Source organism: Ranitomeya imitator, chromosome 3 (assembly GCF_032444005.1).
Source record: "Ranitomeya imitator isolate aRanImi1 chromosome 3, aRanImi1.pri, whole genome shotgun sequence".
In the NCBI taxonomy this organism is placed as follows: domain Eukaryota; kingdom Metazoa; phylum Chordata; class Amphibia; order Anura; family Dendrobatidae; genus Ranitomeya; species Ranitomeya imitator.
This window is the reverse complement of record NC_091284.1, coordinates 328,711,953-328,731,110: the sequence shown is the minus strand read 5'-3', so window position 1 is coordinate 328,731,110 and position 19,158 is coordinate 328,711,953. Positions and strand designations below refer to the sequence as shown.

General features: G+C 42.2%; 1 protein-coding gene across 1 annotated transcript in view; it reads left to right on the top strand.

Moving 5' to 3' along the window:
- The window catches only part of GMEB1 (glucocorticoid modulatory element binding protein 1), a 55,548-nt gene extending 42,154 nt beyond the window's left edge, over positions 1 to 13,394 (top strand). The window contains exons 5-10 of the mRNA XM_069756705.1: positions 2,907 to 3,010; positions 3,100 to 3,254; positions 3,350 to 3,478; positions 11,842 to 11,979; positions 12,221 to 12,343; positions 12,587 to 13,394. Coding sequence (XP_069612806.1) covers positions 2,907 to 3,010; positions 3,100 to 3,254; positions 3,350 to 3,478; positions 11,842 to 11,979; positions 12,221 to 12,343; positions 12,587 to 13,116 — 1,179 coding nt within the window. The 3' untranslated portion in view covers positions 13,117 to 13,394. The remainder of the gene's footprint in view (positions 1 to 2,906; positions 3,011 to 3,099; positions 3,255 to 3,349; positions 3,479 to 11,841; positions 11,980 to 12,220; positions 12,344 to 12,586) is intronic.
- Positions 13,395 to 19,158: the final 5,764 nt, after the last annotated feature.

Below are 19,158 nucleotides of genomic sequence, written 5' to 3'. Positions count from 1 at the left end.
ACTGGTGTGTATTTACAATGATGTATTTACAATGATCGTCCAGCCATCCTCAGGGGTTGGGTAATAGATAGGGATAGTGAATGGGCTACACACACACAAACATAAAATGACTTTGATTAGTGAACGTGATAGGCCGCTCTGAACAAATGTGTTTTGAGCGAGCGCCTAAAACTATGCAAATTGTGGATGGCCCTAATATCTTGGGGTAGAGTATTCCAGAGGATTGGCGCAGCACGGGAGAAGTCTTGGAGACGGGAGTGGGAGGTACGGATTAGTGCAGAGGTTAGTCGAAAGTCATTTGCAGAGCGCAGTGGTCTGTTAGGCCGATAGACAGAAATGAGGGAGGAGATGTAAGGGGGTGCCTCACTGTGGAGAGCTTTGTGGGTGAGAACAAGTACTTTGAATTGTATCCTGTAATGAATGGGCAGCCAGTGTAACGACTGGCGAAGAGCGGACGCGTCCGAGTAGCGATTAGCCAGATGGACGACCCTGGCTGCTGCATTAAGGATGGACTGGAGAGGGGAAAGTCGAGTGAGGGGGAGGCCAATTAATAGAGCATTGCAGTAGTCCAGGCGGGAGTGGATCAGGGCGACAGTGAGGGTTTTAGTTGTCTCCATGGTGAGAAAATGGCGGATTCTAGAGATGTTCTTTAGGTGTAAGCGGCATGAGCAGGCAAGAGATTGTATATGGGAGGTGAAGGAGAGATCGGAGTCAAACATAACACCCAGACAGCGCGCCTGCTGCCGGGGTGTTATAATGGTGCCACCCACGGAGAGGGAAATGTCAGATTTAGGGAGGTTAGTAGATGGCGGGAGCAGAAGTTCAGTTTTGGAGAGGTTGAGTTTCAGATAGTTAGGGTTAGGGTTGGGGCTACAGTTAGGGTTGGGGCTACAGTTAGGGTTGGGGTTTGGATTACATTTACGGTTGGGGTTAGGGGTGTGTCAGGGTTAGGGGTGTGGTTAGGGTTATGATTGGGATTAGGGTTAGTGGTGTGTTGGGGTTAGGGATGTGGTTGGGATTAGGGTTAGGGGCATGTTCGGGATAGGGGTGTGGTTAGAGTTACGGATGTGTTTGGGTTAGGATTTCAGTTAGAATTGGGGGTTTCCACTGTTTAGGCACATCAGGGGATCTCCAAACGCGACATGGTGTCCTATCTCAATTCCAGCCAATTCTGCATTGAAAAAGTAAAACTGTGCTCGTTCCCTTCTGAGCTCTCCCATGCGCCAAAACAGATGTTTACCCCACCATATGGGATATCGGTGTGCTTAGGACAAATTGGACAACAAAGTTTGGGGTCCAATTTCTCTGGTTACCCTTGGGAAAATAAGTTTGGCGGGCTAAAAAATCATTTTTGTGGGGAAAAAAATGATTTTTTATTTTCTCGGCTCTGCATTATAAACTGTAGTACAACACTTGGGGGCTCAAAGTTCTCACAACACATCTAGATAAGTTCCTTGGGAGGTCTAGTTTCCAATATGGGGTCACTTGTGGGGGGTTTGTACTGTTTAGGTACATTAGGGGCTCTGCAAACGCAATGTGACGCCTGCAGACCATTCAATCTAACTCTGCATTCCAAATGGCGTTCCTTCCCTTCCGAGCTCTGCTATGCGCCCAAACAGTAGTTTTCTCCCACATATGGGGTATCTGCGTACTCAGGACAAATTGGACAACAACTTTTAGGGTCCAATTTCTTCTGTTACCCTCGGGAAAATACAAAAATGGGGGTTAAAAATTTTTTTTGTGAAAAAATGACTTTTTATTTTTACAGCTCTACATTATCAACTTCTGTGAAGCACTTAGTGGGTCAAAGTGTTCACAACATATCTAGATAAGTTCCTTAGGGGGTCTACTTTCCAAAATGGTGTAACTTGTGGGGGGTTTCAATGTTTAGGCACATCATAGGCTCTCCAAACCCGACATGGCGTCCTATCTCAATTCCAGTCAATTTTGCATTGAAAAGTCAAACGGCGCTCCTTCCCTTCTGAGCTCTGCCATGTGCCCAAACAGTGATTTACCCCCTCATATGGGGTATCCGCATACTCAGAACAAATTGTACAACTTTTGGGGTCCAATTTCTCCTGTTACCCTTGGCAAAATAAAACAAATTGGAGCTAAAGTAATTTTTTTGTGAAAAAAAGTTAAATGTTCATTTTTATTTAAACATTCCAAAAATTCCTGTGAAACACCTGAAGGGTTAATAAACTTCTTGAATGTGTTTTTGAGCACCTTGAGGGGTGCAGTTTTTAGAATGATGTCACACTTGGGTATTTTCTATCATATAGACCCCTCAAAGTGACTTCAAATGTGATGTAGTCCCTAAAAAAAAAAAAATAAAAAAAAATGGTGTTGTAAAAATGAAAAATTGCTGGTCAACTTTTAACCCTTAACTCCCTAAAAAAAAATTTTGGTTCCAAAATTGTGCTGATGTAAAGTAAACATATGGGAAATGTTACTTCTTAAGTATTTTGTGTGACATAACTCTGATTTAAGGGCATAAAAATTCAAAGTTGGAAAATTGCGAAATTTTCGCCAAATTTGTTTTTTTTCACAAATAAATGCAGGTAATATCAAAAAAATGTTACCACTGACATGAAGTACAATATGTCATGAGAAAACAGTGTCAAAATCACTGGGATCCGTTGAAGCGTTCCAGAGTTATCTCATAAAGGGACAGTGGTCAGAATTGCAAAAATTGGCCCGATCATTAACGTGCAAACCACCCTTGGGGGTAAAGGAGTTAAGATAAATGGTACCCTTTCATATAGCAGCACCATGACAATGTACAAGTGTGTCTTTTGGGATAAGAAAGATATGCGCTACTTACTGATTGATTTCAACCATTTTTCCCTTAGTTGCTATTAGTGCTTTTTATCTTATACACTTTTCATTTATCCTTCTTTATTTAGTTTAATGACCAGCTGATTAGCCCTAAGCACTTTGTTCATTTGGCTGGAAAATCAACTTTAAAGGATTGGAAAAGAGCGATTCGCCTTGAAGGAGTCATGTTACGGTAAGGAGTTTGTGGAAACTTTCCTAGGAATCTTTATCATATTTCATGTAGTTCTATGGTAGTTCTATAATATTCCCATTCCATTGCAGAAAAATGATGGATTCAGGCCAGATTGATTTTTATCAACATGAGAAACTCTGCACCAACACATGCCGAAGCACTAAGTTTGATCTGCTCATTAGTAGTGCTCGTGCCCCTGTTCCCGGACAGAGCAATGTTGTGCAGAGCCCACCCACAGGGGAAGGTATGCATTTACTTGCTTCTGACGATGGCATAGGTTGTGACAGAAAATATCCGGCACACATGTCTATTGGTAATACCTGCTGTTTTAATCTAAAGGGCCTCTTTCTATGGTGACTTTATCAGAGGAGACGATGGAAGATGGTACTATTGAATGGGGGTCAGGACTCACTGCTACAGTACAGATGAATAGAGATGACCGAGGCAAAAAGGATGAGGAGATATCTGGTAGGAAAATTCAGACTTGTGTATCCACCGTTTCTTTATTTTTTATTGGAATCTAGTATTTTATTGGAGTGCCATCTCCTGTAGTAACATTTTAAGGGAAAGTCATCAATAAATAATAATTATATATAATATAGATCATTGCTAGGACATGTACAAATGCATAGGTTAGCAAAGTTGTGGTATATTGCTAAGCTGTAACCAAAAAAAAAAAAAAAAATACGTGGTCAAAATTGTTGGTACCCCTCGTTTAATGACAGAAAATGGTCACAGAAATAACTTGAATCTGACAAGTAATAAATGCAAAAAAAATCTGAAAATGAACAAATGAAAGTCAGACGTTTCTTTTCAACCATGCTTCCACAGAATAAAAAAAAAAAAAAAAACTTCCACTATTCCTCACATAAAAGAATTTATAGCATCTGCAGGATGATCATGCGTGCCCGCTATTATAGAGAATAAATATTCACTGCTCTCCACTCCCATAGGCGTGGGGAGCAGTGAATATTCATTGACCTTTAATAGCTGGCACAGTAGCAACAGATGCATGCTTCCTGCAGTTGCCCGGCGATCATGTGTGACCACTACTCAAAAGAATGAATATTCACCGCCCTCCATGGCCATGGGAGTGGAGAGCAGTGAATATTCATTCCCTTTAATAGCGGGCACACGTGATCGCCCGGCAGCTGTGGCCAACATTGGGCCTGCTATTAAATATCCATGAATATTCTATAAAAAATTAACTAATAAAGATTTTAAAAAAATGCATTTTTTTTTTTCGTAATTCACTCTAAAGTAGCAAATAAAAATTCAGATTTGGTCACTTGACATGGAATGACCCAGTCTTTCTTTCACAGTGCCTGTGAATATGCAGAATTTATAGGGAGGAGAGGAATAACACAGACCTCTGTATTAGTGCATATACAGCTCAGGCAAAAATTAAGAGATCACTGCAAAATGTTCAGTTTGTCTGATTTTTCTCTTTATAGGTATATTTTTGAGTAAAATGTAAATTATTTTAGCCCATAAACTTCTGACATGTCTCTGAATTTCCACGTAATACATTTTACTATTTTTTTTTTTCCTGAAAAGGAGAAATGGTAAAAAAAAAACAAAAAAAGCCCAATGCTTTCAGACCTCAAACCATGCAAAGAAAACAAGTTCAAAATAATTTAGAAACAACAATACTAATGTGTTAACTCAGGAAGAGCTCAGAAATCAATATTTTGTGGAATAACCATGATTTTTAATCACAGCTTTCATGCGTCTTGGCATGCTTTCCACCAGTCTTTTACACTGCTTGTGGCGCAAGAATGTAAGCAGTTCTTCTTTTTTTGATGGCTTGTGACTATCCATCTTCCTCTTGATTACATTCCAGAGGTTTTCAATGGGGTTCAGGTCAGGAGATTGGGCTGCCCATGACAGGGATTTGATGTAGTCGTCTCTTAATTTTTGCCAGAGCTCTCTAGTGAGTGCCTCAACTTGCTACCCACAAGCTCACTTTTGTTAGAGCTCCTAAGGGTGTGTGCCCACGATCAGGAAGAAGAGCAGTGTTTTGGAAGCAGCACACTTGCGCTGTGTCCAAAAAGCTGTTCTACATTAGAAACACAGTGGATGTTATTTATAGAAATCCCATGCCCACTGTGCTTCTATTTGACGCTGCTGAAACTCATCCGTGGTGAAGGTTTACGAGCTGCAGAATGACCATTTCTGTTGCGGTGACGCTAGTCTCCGCAACAGAAGTTTCCACCATAGAAATGTATTGGATGCGGTAAATTCGCATTGTTCAGTGTACAAATGTGGATTTGCCTGCGTAATTAGAAGGCAGCAAAAATGCGCTGCTATTTCCTGATCGTGGGCACGTACCCTGATAATGGCCCTAGTACAAAGATAGTCATGGCCAAAAGTATTGACACCCCTGCAATTCTGTCAGATAGTACTCATTTTCTTCCTGAAAATGATTGCAAACACAAATTGTTTGGTATTAATATCTTCGTTTAATTTGTCTTAAATGAAAAAACACAAAAAGAATTGTCCTAAAGCCAAATTGGATATAATTCCACACCAAACATAAAAAAGGGGGTGGACAACAGTATTGGCACTGTTCGAAAAATCATGTTATGCTTCTCTAATTTGTGTAATTAACAGCACCTGTAACTTACCTGTGGCACCTAACAGGTGTTGGCAATAACTAAATCACACTTGCAGCCAGTTGACAAGGATTAATGTTGACTCAACCTCTGTCCTGTTCCTTGTGTGTACCACATTGAGCATGGAGAAAAGAAAGAAGACCAAAGAACTGTCTGAGGACTTGAGAAACCAAATTGTGAGGAAGCATGAGCAATCTCAAGGCTACAAGTCCATCTCCAAAGACCTGAATGTTCCTGTGTCTACCGTGCGCAGTGTCATCAAGAAGTTTAAAGCCCATGGCACTGTGGCTAGCCTCCCTAGATGTGGACGGAAAAGAAAAATTGACGAGATTTCAACGCAAGATTGTGCAGATGTTGGATAAAGAACCTCGACTAACATCTAAACAAGTTCAAGCTGCCCTGCAGTCCGAGGGTACAACAGTGTCAACCCGTACTATCCGTCGGCGTCTGAATGAAAAGAGGGACTGTATGGTAGGAGACCCAGGAAGACCCCACTTCTTACCCCGAGACATAAAAAAGTCAGGCTGGAGTTTGCCAAAACTTACCTGAAAAAGCCTAAAACGTTTTGGAAGAATGTTCTCTGGTCAGAAAAAAAGAGGCATTCAAAGAAAAGAACACGGTCCCTACAGTCAAACATGGTGGAGGGTCCCTACAGTCAAACATGGTGGAGGTTCCCTGATGTTTTGGGGTTGCTTTGCTGCCTCTGGCACTGGACTGCTTGACCGTGTGCATGGCATTATGAAGTCTGAAGACTACCAACAAATTTTGCAGCATAATATAGGGCCCAGTGTAAGGAGGTTGGGTCTCCCTCAGAAGTCATGGGTCTTCCAGCAGGACAATGACCCAAAACACACTTCAAAAAGCACTAGAAAATGGTTTGAGAGAAAGCCCTGGAGACTTCTAAGGTGGCCAGCAATGAGTCCAGACCTGAATCCCATAGAACACCTGTGGAGAGATCTAAAAATGGCAGTATGGAGAAGGCACCCTTCAAATATCAGGGACCTGGAGCAGTTTGCCAAAGAAGAATGGTCTAAAATTCCAGCAGAGCATTGTAAGAAACTCATTGATGGTTACCGGAAGTGGTTGGTCGCAGTTATTTTGGCTAAAGGTTGTGCAACCAAGTATTAGGCTGAAGGTGCAAATACTTTTGTCTGGCCCATTTTTGGAGTTTTGTGTGAAATGATCAATGTTTTGCTTTTTGCTCCATTCTCTTTTGTTTTTTTTTTTTATTTAAGACAAATTAAATGAAGATAATACCAAAGAATGTGTTTGCAATCATTTTCAGGAAGAAACTGAGTATTATCTGACAGAATTGCAGGGGTGTCAATACTTTTGGCCATGACTGTATTTGCCTGACAGAGATGCTAGGTAAACTTTCTTAAGCTCCCTAACCTAGAAAGTAGCAACTATTTACAATCCTGAAAAACTCATCTTAGACTAACTATTGTCTCATTAACCCCTTAGTGACAGAGCCAATTTGGTACTTAATGACCAGGCCAATTTTTGCAATTCTGACCACTGTCACTTTATGAGGTTATAACTCTGGAACGCTTCAACGGATCCCGCTGATTCTGAGATTGTTTTTTCGTGACATATTGTACTTCATGTTAGTGGTAACATTTCTTCGATATTACTTGCGATTATTTATGAAAAAAACGGAAATATGGCGAAAATTTTTTAAATTTTGCAATTTTCAAACTTTGTATTTTTATGCCCTTAAATCAGAGAGATATGTCATAAAAAATAGTTAATAAATAACATTTCCCACATGTCTACTTTACATCAGCACAATTTTGGAAACAAAATTTTTTTTTAAGGAGTTCTAAGGGTTAAAAGTTGACCAGCAATTTCTCATTTTTACAACACCATTTTTTTTTAGGGACCACATCACATTTGAAGTCATTTTGAGGGGTCTATATGATAGAAAATAATGAAGTGTGACACCATTCTAAAAACTACACCCCTCAAGGTTCTCAAAACCACATTCAAGAAGTTTATTAACCCTTTACGTGCTTCACAGGAACTGAAACAATGTGGAAGGAAAAAATGAACATTTAACTTTTTTTTTGCAAACATCTTAATTCGGAACCATTTTTTTTATTTTCACAAGTGTAAAAACAGAAATGTAACCATAAATTTTGTTATGCAATTTCTCCTGAATACGCCAATACCCCATATGTGGGGGTAAACCACTGTTAGGGCGCACCGCAGAACTTAGAAGTGAAGGAGCGCCGTTTGACTTTTTCAATGCAGAATTGGCTGGAATTGAGATCGGACACCATGTCACATTTAGAGAGCCCCTGATGTACCTAAACAGTGGAAACTCCCCACAAGTGACACCATTTTGGAAACTAGACCCCTTAAGGAACTTATCTAGATGTGTGGTGAGCACTTTGAACCCCCAAGTGCTTCACAGAAGTTTATAACGTAGAGCCGTGAAAATAAAAAATCGCTTTTGTTTACACAAAAATGATATTTTTGCCCACAAATTCTTATTTTCACAAGGGTAACAGGAGAAATTAGACCACAAAAGTTGTTGTGCAATTTCTCCTGAGTACGCTGATACCCAATATGTGGGGGTAAACAACTGTTAGGGCGCACCGCAGAGCTTGGAAGAGAAGGAGTGCCGTTTTACTTTTTCAATGTAGAATTGGCTGGAATTGAGATTGGACGCCATGTCGCGTTTGGAGAGCCCCTGATGTGCCTAAACAGTGGAAACTCCCCACAAGAGTGACACCATTTTGGAAACTAGACCCCTTAAGGAACTTATCTAGATGTGTGGCGAGCACTTTGAACCCCCATGTGCTTCACAGAAGTTTATAACGTAGAGCCGTGAAAAAAAAAAATTGCATTTTTTCTACAAAAATGATCTTTTTGCCCACAAATTTTTATTTTCACAAGGGTAACAGGAGAAATTAGACCACAAAAGTTGTTGTGCAATTTCTCCTGAGTACGTCGATACCCAATATGTGGGGGTAAACCACTGTTTGGGCGCACCGCAGAGCTTGGAAGAGAAAGAGTGCCGTTTTACTTTTTCAATGTAGAATTGGCTGGAATTGAGATCGGACGCCATGTCGCGTTTGGAGAGCCCCTGATGTGCCTAAACAGTAGAAATCCCCCACAAGTGACCCCATTTTGGAAACTAGACCCCCCATGGAACTTATCTAGATGTGTGGTGAGAACCTTGAATGCCCAAGTGCTTCACAGAAGTTTATAATGCAGAGCCGTGAAAATAAAAAAAAATTTTTTTTTCCACAAAAAAGATTTTTTAGCCACCAAATTTATATTTTCACAAGGGTAACAAGAGAAACTGGACCCCAAAAGTTGTTGTCCAATTTGTCGTGAGTATGCTGGTACCCCATATGTGGGGGTAAACCACTGTTTGGGCGCACGGCAGAGCTCGGAAGGAAGGAGCGCCGTTTTGGAATGCAGACTTTGATAGAATGGTCTGCGGGTATTATGTTGCGTTTGCAGAGCCCCTGATGTACCTAACCAGTAGAAACCCTCCACAAGTGACCCCATTTTGGAAACTAGACCCCCCAAGGAACTTATCTAGATGTGTGGTGAGAACTTTGAATGCCCAAGTGCTTCACAGAAGTTTAGAATGCAGAGTCGTGAAAATAAAAAATATTTTTTTTTCCACAAAAAAGATATTGTAGCCCCCAAGTTTTTATTTTCACAAGGGTAACAGGAGAAATTGGACTGCAATAGTTGTTGTCCAATTTATCCCGAGTACGCTGATGCGCCATATGTGGCGGTAAACCACTGTTTGGGCGCACGGCAGAGCTCGGAAGGGAAGGAGCGCCTTTTTGGAATGCAGACTTTGATAGAATGGTCTGTGGGCATTATGTTGCGATTGCAGAGCCCCTGATGTACCTAAACTGTAGTAACCCCCCACAAGTGACCCCATTTTGGAAACTAGACCCCCCATGGAACTTATCTAGATGTGTGGTGAGAACTTTGAATGCCCAAGTGCTTCACAGAAGTTTAGAATGCAGAGTCGTGAAAATAAAAAATATTTTTTTTTTCACAAAAAAGATTTTGTTGCCCCCAAGTTTTTATTTTCACAAGGGTAACAAGAGAAATTGGACCCCAGAAGTTGTTGTCCAATTTATCCCGAGTACGCTGATGCCCCATATGTGGGGGTAACCCACTGTTTGGGCGCACAGCAGAGCTCAGAAGGGAGGGAGCACCATTTGACTTTTTGAGCGCAAAATTGGCTGTCGTGTTTGGAGACCCCCTGATGTACCTAAACAGTGGAAACCCCCCAATTCTAGCTCCAACCCTAACCCCAACACACCCCTAACCCTAATCCCAACCTCATCCATAATCCTAATCACTAACCCTAACCATAATCACAACCCTTACCCCAAAACAACCCTAATGTCAACCCTAACCATAACCCTAATCAAAACCCTAAATCCAACACACCCCTAATCCTAATCTCAACCCTAATCTCAAACCTAACCCTAATCCCAATACACCCCTAATCACAAGCCTAACCTTAACCCTAATCCCAAACCTAACCCTAATCCCAAGCGTAACCCTAATGCCAACCCTAACCCTAATACGAACCCTAATCCAAACCCTAACCCTAATCCCAGCTCTAACCCTAACTTTAGCCCCAACCCTATCCCTAACTTTAGCCCCAACTTTAGCCCCAACCCTAACCCTAGCCCTAGGGCTACTTTCACACTTGCGTCGTTTGGCATTCCGTCGCAATCCGTCGTTTTGGACAAGAAACGGATCCTGCAAATGTGCCCGCAGGATGCGTTTTTTGCCCATAGACTTGTATTGCCGACGGATCGTGACGGATGGCCACACGTCGCGTCCGTCGTGCACTGGATCAGTTGTGTTTTGGCGGAGCGTCGGCACAAAAAAAGTTCAATGAAACGTTTTTTTGTACGTCGCATCCGCCATTTCTGACCGCGCATGCGTGGCCGTAACTCCGCCCCCTCCTCCCCAGGACATAGATTGGGCAGCGGATGTGTTGAAAAACTACAGCTGCTGCCCACGTTGTGCACAATTTTCACAACGTGCGTCGGTATGTCGGGCCGTCGCATTGCGACGGCCCCGTACCGACGCAAGTGTGAAAGAAGCCTAACCCTAAGTTTAGCCCCAACCCTAACCCTAAATTTAGCCCCAACCCTAACCCTAAATTTAGCCCCAACCCTAGCCCTACCCCTAACCTAACCCTACCCCTAACCTAACCCTAACCCTACCCCTAACCCTAACCTAACCCTACCCCTAACCCTAACCTAACCCTACCCCTAACCTAACCCTACCCCTAACCTAACCCTACCCCTAACCTAACCCTACCCCTAACCCTACCCCTAACCCTAACCCTACCCCTAATTTTAGCCCCAACTGCTGTTCTCCTGCCGGCCGGCAGATGGAGACAGATGGCGGGCGCACTGGGCATGCGTCCGCCATGTTCTGCTGCCGGCGGCCAGGAGGAGCAGCAAGAGGATCCAGGGACCTACGTGAGTATGCCAGGGCATACCACGGCAGCCAAGACCCCAAAGATTCTCCCGGTGCCGGCCGGCGGGCGCACTGCGCATGCGCCCGCCATTTTGAAGATGGCGGCGCCCACCGGGAGACACGAGGAGCATCGGGGGAGCTAGGTGAGTATTGGGGGGCCACCTGGGACCCCTTTTCTCTGTCCTCCGATGTGCGATCACATCGGAGGACAGAGAAATTAAAAAGAGATCGCTTTTTTTTTTTTTTTTTGCGATCGCCGGTAAACGGTTAATTACCGGCGATCGCAAATGCGGGGTGGGTTAAAAACCCCCCGAATCATGTTCTCTGGGGTCTCGGCTACCCTCGGCAGCCGAGACCCCGGAGAAAATCGGCCTCTGGGGGGCGCTATGGACTTTTTCCACAGCGCCGTTAATTAACGGCGCTGTGGTTTAAGTACCCTTAGCGGCCGCCGTTAAAAGGCGTATCGGCGGTCGCTAAGGGGTTAAACAGCCATTTTTATTTCATATTTAAAAAAAAAAAGTTTTTCCTTTTTTTTTTTTTTTTTTTTTTTGTGCGCAGACACATGGTCTGCAAAAAACCCCACAAGCTTGTGAACAGCACCATACATTGAATATTTGTTTGATCTGTGAATATTGCATAGAGCACGTATGTCTGAATGAGGCTTATCATTTATCCTGTTGCTTGATAAGAAATGCAGCATAGAATTACCATGCACAATACATGTTCTCCTTTCAGAAGAGACTCTGCTTTTCTGGAAAGGGATCTCTGATGTTGGACTTATGGATGAAGTTATCTGCAAAGTCCAGAATGAAATTGAGGAGATTTTAAGTGGTGTCCAACAGAGAATAGGCCAAGAACCCTTTCAGATTACAGGTGAGTCAAACTGATCTAGGGGGCGACACACTACAAAGTAATAATAAATAAAAATCTTTATTTTTATATAGCGCTAACCTATTCCGCAGCGCTTTACAGTTTGCACACATTATCATTGCTGTCCCTGTTGGGGCTCACAATCTAAATTCCCTATCAGTATGTCTTTTAGAAGTAGAAGAATCTCATTAACATTTATGGGAAAGTAAGCCTAAAAAATAACCAGTCTGTGTCCGGGTTCTAGATGCCACTGTACTCAGTAATATTGCTCAAACATTTGGTCTCCTGGATGTTGTGAAAAAAGTTCTTGGGCGAAAAAGGAATCGGGCAGACCAGAGGGAAGAACAATATCATTATACACTTGCCGGTAAGTGTGTTCAACAAACTGTAATTTGTAGTACAAAGGATTCTGCATTTGTTGTCCGTACCTGACTAACTTGATTTTGGAAAGCTGCATTTTTCACTATCCCATAGTTCTTTCCCTTAGTTGAGATCTGTTCCTAGTATTGATTTTACAAATAAAAATGGACAGACACACATGAGAGTTCAATGTGAGAAAATGTTGAAATTGACTGACATAAGGATGGATTTTTTTTTTTTCATTTTCCAGATCTTGAAAGGCAGCTGGAAGAACAAAAGAAGCAGGAAGGCAGTCACTCTCCAGTTCTTCAGAATGTGGTCCTAATGCCTGTTAACACCCCTAAACCCCCCAAGAGGCCTCGACTTCAACGGCCAGCATCTGCTGGTACTTTAAGTACTCAGTCATCCCAGCCGCAGTATACAGTGCTCTCTCCACTCACATTAGCACCAGTCGGACAGCATTTTTCGTTGGGTGGTTTACGGTATACCACTGTACTAGGCAAAACTGGGGGAAGTGATGCCCTTACTGTATTAGCAACAGAAATGCAGGATTCGGGGTCTTTAGGTGCAGTTATGAGTCCAGTAGAGCTGGTCGCAATGGATTCGGGACTTGGGCAGGATGGAGTTGGAGAAGAGGGACAGACGATCATTCAGATAGACCCAGCACCGGACCCTGAAAGTGGCTCTAAGGTGATGCAGCTCGGTGATGGAAAGGTTCTAGGGGTTGGACACACTGATGACCTGCATGATGTGGAAATTGTGGTGTTAGAAGATGAGTAACCGCCATAGAACCGAGAATGACCTAGTTCTAGAGTTAATTGGAAATAAACCTAATTTATTATATTAGAAGCCCTTTATTACTTTTTTTTTTTTTTTCAAACGTTGGCTTAGTGGCAAAAGCAACATTAATAGGTGAGAGGGAGGCTTTGCCTTTTAAAGGATGGACCTTTCTGAAAAACCTATGAATATAAGTGCAGTCTGTGCTTATCCTGTACATAGTGTGTAAAGATATCAATGTCAAAAGCTAATTTTTTAATTAAAATAACAAATGCATTGTTTTATTTTGTAATGATTTATTTTATATACTGGCATTACCATGGAGCTGGTAAATCCTACCAGAAAAGGATAGAAGGATCATTAATTTCATTAAACCGAAAACCTCAAGCAGAAAACACTTGTGTCTGCAAGGACTAATGGAAAAGCATCTTGTGGAAATCTCTCTAAGATATGAAAATATCCAGAAAACTGTTACAAAACGTCTCCAAGAACAAACTATGGAGGAAGCCTAAGGTTGAATTCAGATGTCCGTGAATCATGGACTGGTCATGGGGTTTCCTGACCTGAAATGAAGCAGCCACATATATGATGGAGACTGTCAGGAGATCCGCGACCAGTCCATAATTGGCCTGTGTTTAACGGACATCTTAACCCCTTTACCCCCAAGGGTGGTTTGCACGTTATGGACCGGGTCAATTTTTACAATTCTGACCACTGTCCCTTTATGAGGTTATAACTCTGGAACGCTTCAACGGATCCCGGTGATTCTGACATTGTTTTCTCGTGACATATTGTACTTCATGATAGTGGTAAAATTTCTTTGATATTACCTGCGTTTATTTGTGAAAAAAACGGAAATTTGGCGAAAATTTTGAAAATTTCGCAATTTTCCAACTTTGAATTTTTATGCAATTAAATCACAGAGATATGTCACACAAAATACTTAATAAGTAACATTTCCCACATGTCTACTTTACATCAGCACAATTTTGGAACCAAAATTTTTTTTTTGTTAGGGAGTTATAAGGGTTAAAAGTTGACCAGCAATTTCTCATTTTTACAACACCATTTTATTTTAGGGACCAGATCTCATTTGAAGTCATTTTGAGGGGTCTATATGATAGAAAATACCCAAGTGTGACACCATTCTAAAAACTGCACCCCTCAAGGTTCTCAAAACCACATTCAAGAAGTTTATTAACCCTTCAGGTGCTTCACAGGAATTTTTGGAATGTTTAAATAAAAATTAACATTTAACTTTTTTTCACAAAAAATTTACTTCAGCTCCAATTTGTTTTATTTTGCCAAGGGTAACAGGAGAAAATGGACCCCAAAAGTTGTTGTACAATTTGTCCTGAGTACGCTGATACCCCATATGTGGGGGTTAACCACAGTTTGTGCGCATGGCAGAGCTCGGAAGGGAAGGAGCGCCATTTGACTTTTCAATGCAAAGTTGACTGGAATTGAGATGGGACGCCATGTTGCGTTTGGAGAGCCACTGATGTGCCTAAACATTGAAACCCCCCACAAGTGACACCATTTTGGAAAGTAGACCCCCTAAGGAACTTATCTAGAGGTGTGGTGAGCACTTTGACCCACCAAGTGCTTCACAGAAGTTAATAATGCAGAACCGTAAAAATAAAAAATCATTTTTTTTCACAAACATTATCTTTTCGCCCCAAATTTTTTATTTTCCCAATGGTAAGAGAAGAAATTGGACCACAAAAGTTGTGGCACAATTTGTCCTGAGTACTCTGATACCCCATATGTGGGGGTAAACCATTGTTTGGGCGCATGGGAGAGCTCGGAAGGGAAGGAGCGCCGTTTGACCTTTCAATGCAAAATTGACAGGAATTGAGATGAGACGCCATGTTGCGTTTGGAGAGCCACTGATGTGCCTAAACATTGAAACCCCCCACAAGTGACACCATTTTGGAAAGTAGACCCCCTAAGGAACTTATCTAGATGTGTGGTGAGCACTTTGACCCAATAAGAGCTTCACAGAAGTTTATAATGCAGAGCCGTAAAAATAAAACAAAATTTTTTTCCCACAAAAATAATTTTTTAGCCCCCAGTTTTGTATTTTCCTGAGGGTAACAGGAGAAATTGGACCCCAAAAGTTGTTGTGCAATTTGTCCTGAGTGCGCTGATACCCTATATGTCGGGGAGAACCAGCGTTTGGGCGCATGGGAGGGCTCGGAAGGGAAGGAGAGCCATTTGGAATACAGACTTAGATGGAATGGTCTGCAGGCGTCACATTGTGTTTGCAGAGCCCCTAATGTACCTAAACAGTAGAAACCCCCCACAAGTGACCCAATATTGGAAACTAGACCCCCCAAGGAACTTATTTAGATGTGTTGTGAGAACTTTGAGCCCCCAAGTATTTCACTACAGTTTATAACGCAGAGCCGTGAAAATAAAATAAAAAATTTCCCCTCAAAATTATTTTTTAGCCCCCAGTTTTGTATTTTCTCGAGGGTAAAAGGAGAAATTGGACCCCAAAAGTTGTTGTCCAATTTGTCCTGAGTGCGTTGATACCCCATATGTGGGGTGAACCAGCGTTTGGGCGCATGGGAGGGCTCGGAAGGGAAGGAGCGCCATTTGGAATGCAGACTTAAATGGAATGGTCTGCAGGCGTCACATTGCGTTTGCAGAGCCCCTAATATACCTAAACAGTAGAAACCCCCACAAGTGACCCCATGTTGGAAACTAGACCCCCCCACGAACTTATCTAGATGTGTTGTGAGAACTTTGAGCCCCCAAGTGTTTCACTACAGTTTATAACGCAGAGCCGTGAAAATAAAAAATCTCTTTTTTTCCCACAAAAATTATTTTTTAGCCCCCAGTTTTGTATTTTCCCAAGGGTAACAGGAGAAATTGGACCCCAAAAGTTGTTGTCCAATTTGTCCTGAGTACGCTGATACCCCATATGTTGGGGTAAACTCCTGTTTGGGCACACGGGAGAGCTCGGAAGGGAAGGAGCACTGTTTTACTTTTTCAATGCAGAATTGGATGGAATTGAGATCGGTCGCCATGTTCGCCATGTCGCGTTTGGAGATCCCCCTGATGTGCCTAAATAATGGAAACCCCCCAATTATAACTGAAACCCTAATCCAAACACACCCCTAACCCTAATCCCAACGGTAACCCTAACCACACCTCTAACCCAGACACACCCCTAATCCTAATCCCAATCGCAAATGTAATCCAAACCCTAACCCTAACTTTAACCCCAACCCTAACTGTAGCCTTAACCCTAGCCCTTACCCTAGCCCTAACCCTAGCCCCAACCCTAACCCTAACCCTAGCCCTAACCCTAACCCTAGTCCCAACCCTAACCCTAGCCCTAACCCTAGCCCTAACCCTAGCCCTAGCCCTAACCCTAGCCCTAACCCTAACCCTAGCCCTAACCCTAACCCTAGCCCTAACCCTAATGGGAAAATGGAAATAAATACATTTTTTTCATTTACTTTTATAGCGGGTTTTTTAGCGGATTTTTATGATTGGCAGCCGTCACACACTGAAAGACGCTTTTTATTGCAAAAAATATTTTTTGCGTTACCACATTTTGAGAGCTATAATTTTTCCATATTTGAGTCCACAGAGTCATGTGAGGTCTTGTTTTTTGCGGGACGAGTTGACGTTTTTATTGGTAACATTTTCGGGCACGTGACATTTTTTGATCGCTTTTTATTCCGATTTTTGTGAGGCAGAATGACCAAAAACCAGCTATTCATGAATTTCTTTTGGGGGAGGCGTTTATACCGTTCCGCGTTTGGTAAAATTGATAAAGCAGTTTTAATCTTCGGTTCAGTACGATTACAGCGACACCTCATTTATATCATTTTTTTATGTTTTGGCGCTTTTATACGATAAAAACTATTTTATAGAAAAAAAATAATTATTTTTGCATCGCTTTATTCTGAGGACTATAACTTTTTTATTTTTTTGCTGTTGTCGCTGTATGGTGGCTCGTTTTTTGCGGGACAAGATGACGCTTTCAGCGGTACCATGGTTATTTATATCCGTCTTTTTGATCGCGTGTTATTCCACTTTATGTTTGGCGGTATGATAATAAAGCGTTGTTTTTTGCCTCGTTTTTTTTTTTTTTTCTTACGGTGTTTACTGAAGGGGTTAACTAGTGGGCCAGTTTTATAGGTCGGGTCGTTACGGACGCGGCGATACTAAATATGTGTACTTTTATTGTTTTGTTTTTTTTATTTAGATAAAGAAATGTATTTATGGGAATAATATATATATTTTTTTTTTCATTATTTAGGATTTTTTTTTTTTTTTTTTTTTTACACACTTGGAAATTTTTTTTTTAACTTTTTTACTTTGCCCCAGGGGGGGGGACAATACAGATCGGTGATCTGCCAGTTTGCACAGCACTCTGACAGATCACCGATCTGTCTGAGAGCAGTGCAGCGTTACCAAGTGCCTGCTCTGAGCAGGCACTTGGTAAGCCACCTCCCTCCCTGCAGGACCCGGATCCGCGGCCATTTTGGATCCGGGACTTACTGCAGGGAGGGAGGTAGGAGACCCCCGGAGCAACGCGATCACATCGCGTTGCTGCGGGGGTCTCAGGGAAGCCCGCAGGGAGCCCCCTCCCTGCGCGATGCTTCCCTGCACCGCCGGCACATCGCGATCATCTTTGATCGCGGTGTGCCGGGGGTTAATGTGCCGGGGGCGGTCCGTGACCGCTCCTGGCACATAGTGCCGGATGTCAGCTGCGATAAGCAGCTGACACCCGGCCGCGATCGGCGGCGCTCCCCCCGTGAGCGCGGCCGATCACGCTGGACGTAATATTCCGTCCTTGGGAATTAAGGCCCACCCCACATGGACGGAATATTACGTCCAATGGCAGAAAGGGGTTAATGAAGTCTTAGGCTAAGTTCACACTAAGCGTTTTTATGGACATTTTCAGCTTCGTTTTACAGTACCAGCAAAGCCAATGAGATTTTAGAAATCTCATGCACACAGCTTGGTTTTTGTCATCAGGATTTTGTACTGTTCATGACTTTTTTCACAATGTTGCATCACTTCTTTCAGCGTTTTATACCCATTGAAATGAATGGGTGGTGAAAAAAACACACCAAAAAACAGGTATCAGGTTTTGTTGTGCCAAAACCTGATTCTGTAGAATAGAACTTTTTTTTCCAACATTAAAGTTTATTATCATGCATAAGAGACAAATCTAGCTTGCCAAAACCGTAGGAAAAAAAACATGCAAGGAAAACATGCTTTTTTTCTGAAGCTTCTCCTGCCAAGTGATCAGGTTTTGCTGCAGAAAAAAAGCTAAAAAAACAGCTAGTGTGAACTTACCCTTAGATTTGTGGAAATTGGGACATCTTTGCATCCAGTCACAAATATTCTTTATGAATGTAACATCTCCATTCATTAAAATATTCTCTGTGCATTAACCCCTTCACGCCGGGGCCCTTTTTCGTTTTTGCATTTTCGTTTTTCACTCCCCTCCTTCCCAGAGCCATAACTTTTTTATTTTTCCGTCAATATGGTCATGTGAAGGCTTATTTTTTGCGGGACGAGTTGTACTTTTGAACGACACCATTGGTTTTACCATGTCTTGTACTAGAAAACGGGAAACAAATTCCAAGTGTGGTGAAATTGCAAAAAAAAAGTGCAATCCCACACTTGTTTTTTGTTTGGCTTTTTGCTAGGTTAACTAAATTACATAGTTACATAGTTACTAAGGTTGAAGGAAGACTATATGTCCATCTAGTTCAACCCATAGCCTAACCTAACATGCCCTAACATGTTGATCCAGAGGAAGGCAAAAAAAACCCATGTGGCAAAGAGTAAGCTCCACATTGGGGAAAAAAATTCCTTCCCGACTCCACATACGGCAATCAGACTAGTTCCCTGGATCAACGCCCTATCAAGGAATCTAGTGTATATACCCTGTAACATTATACTTTTCCAGAAAGGTATCCAGTCCCCTCTTAAATTTAAGTAATGAATCACTCATTACAACATCATACGGCAGAGAGTTCCATAGTCTCACTGCTCTTACAGTAAAGAATC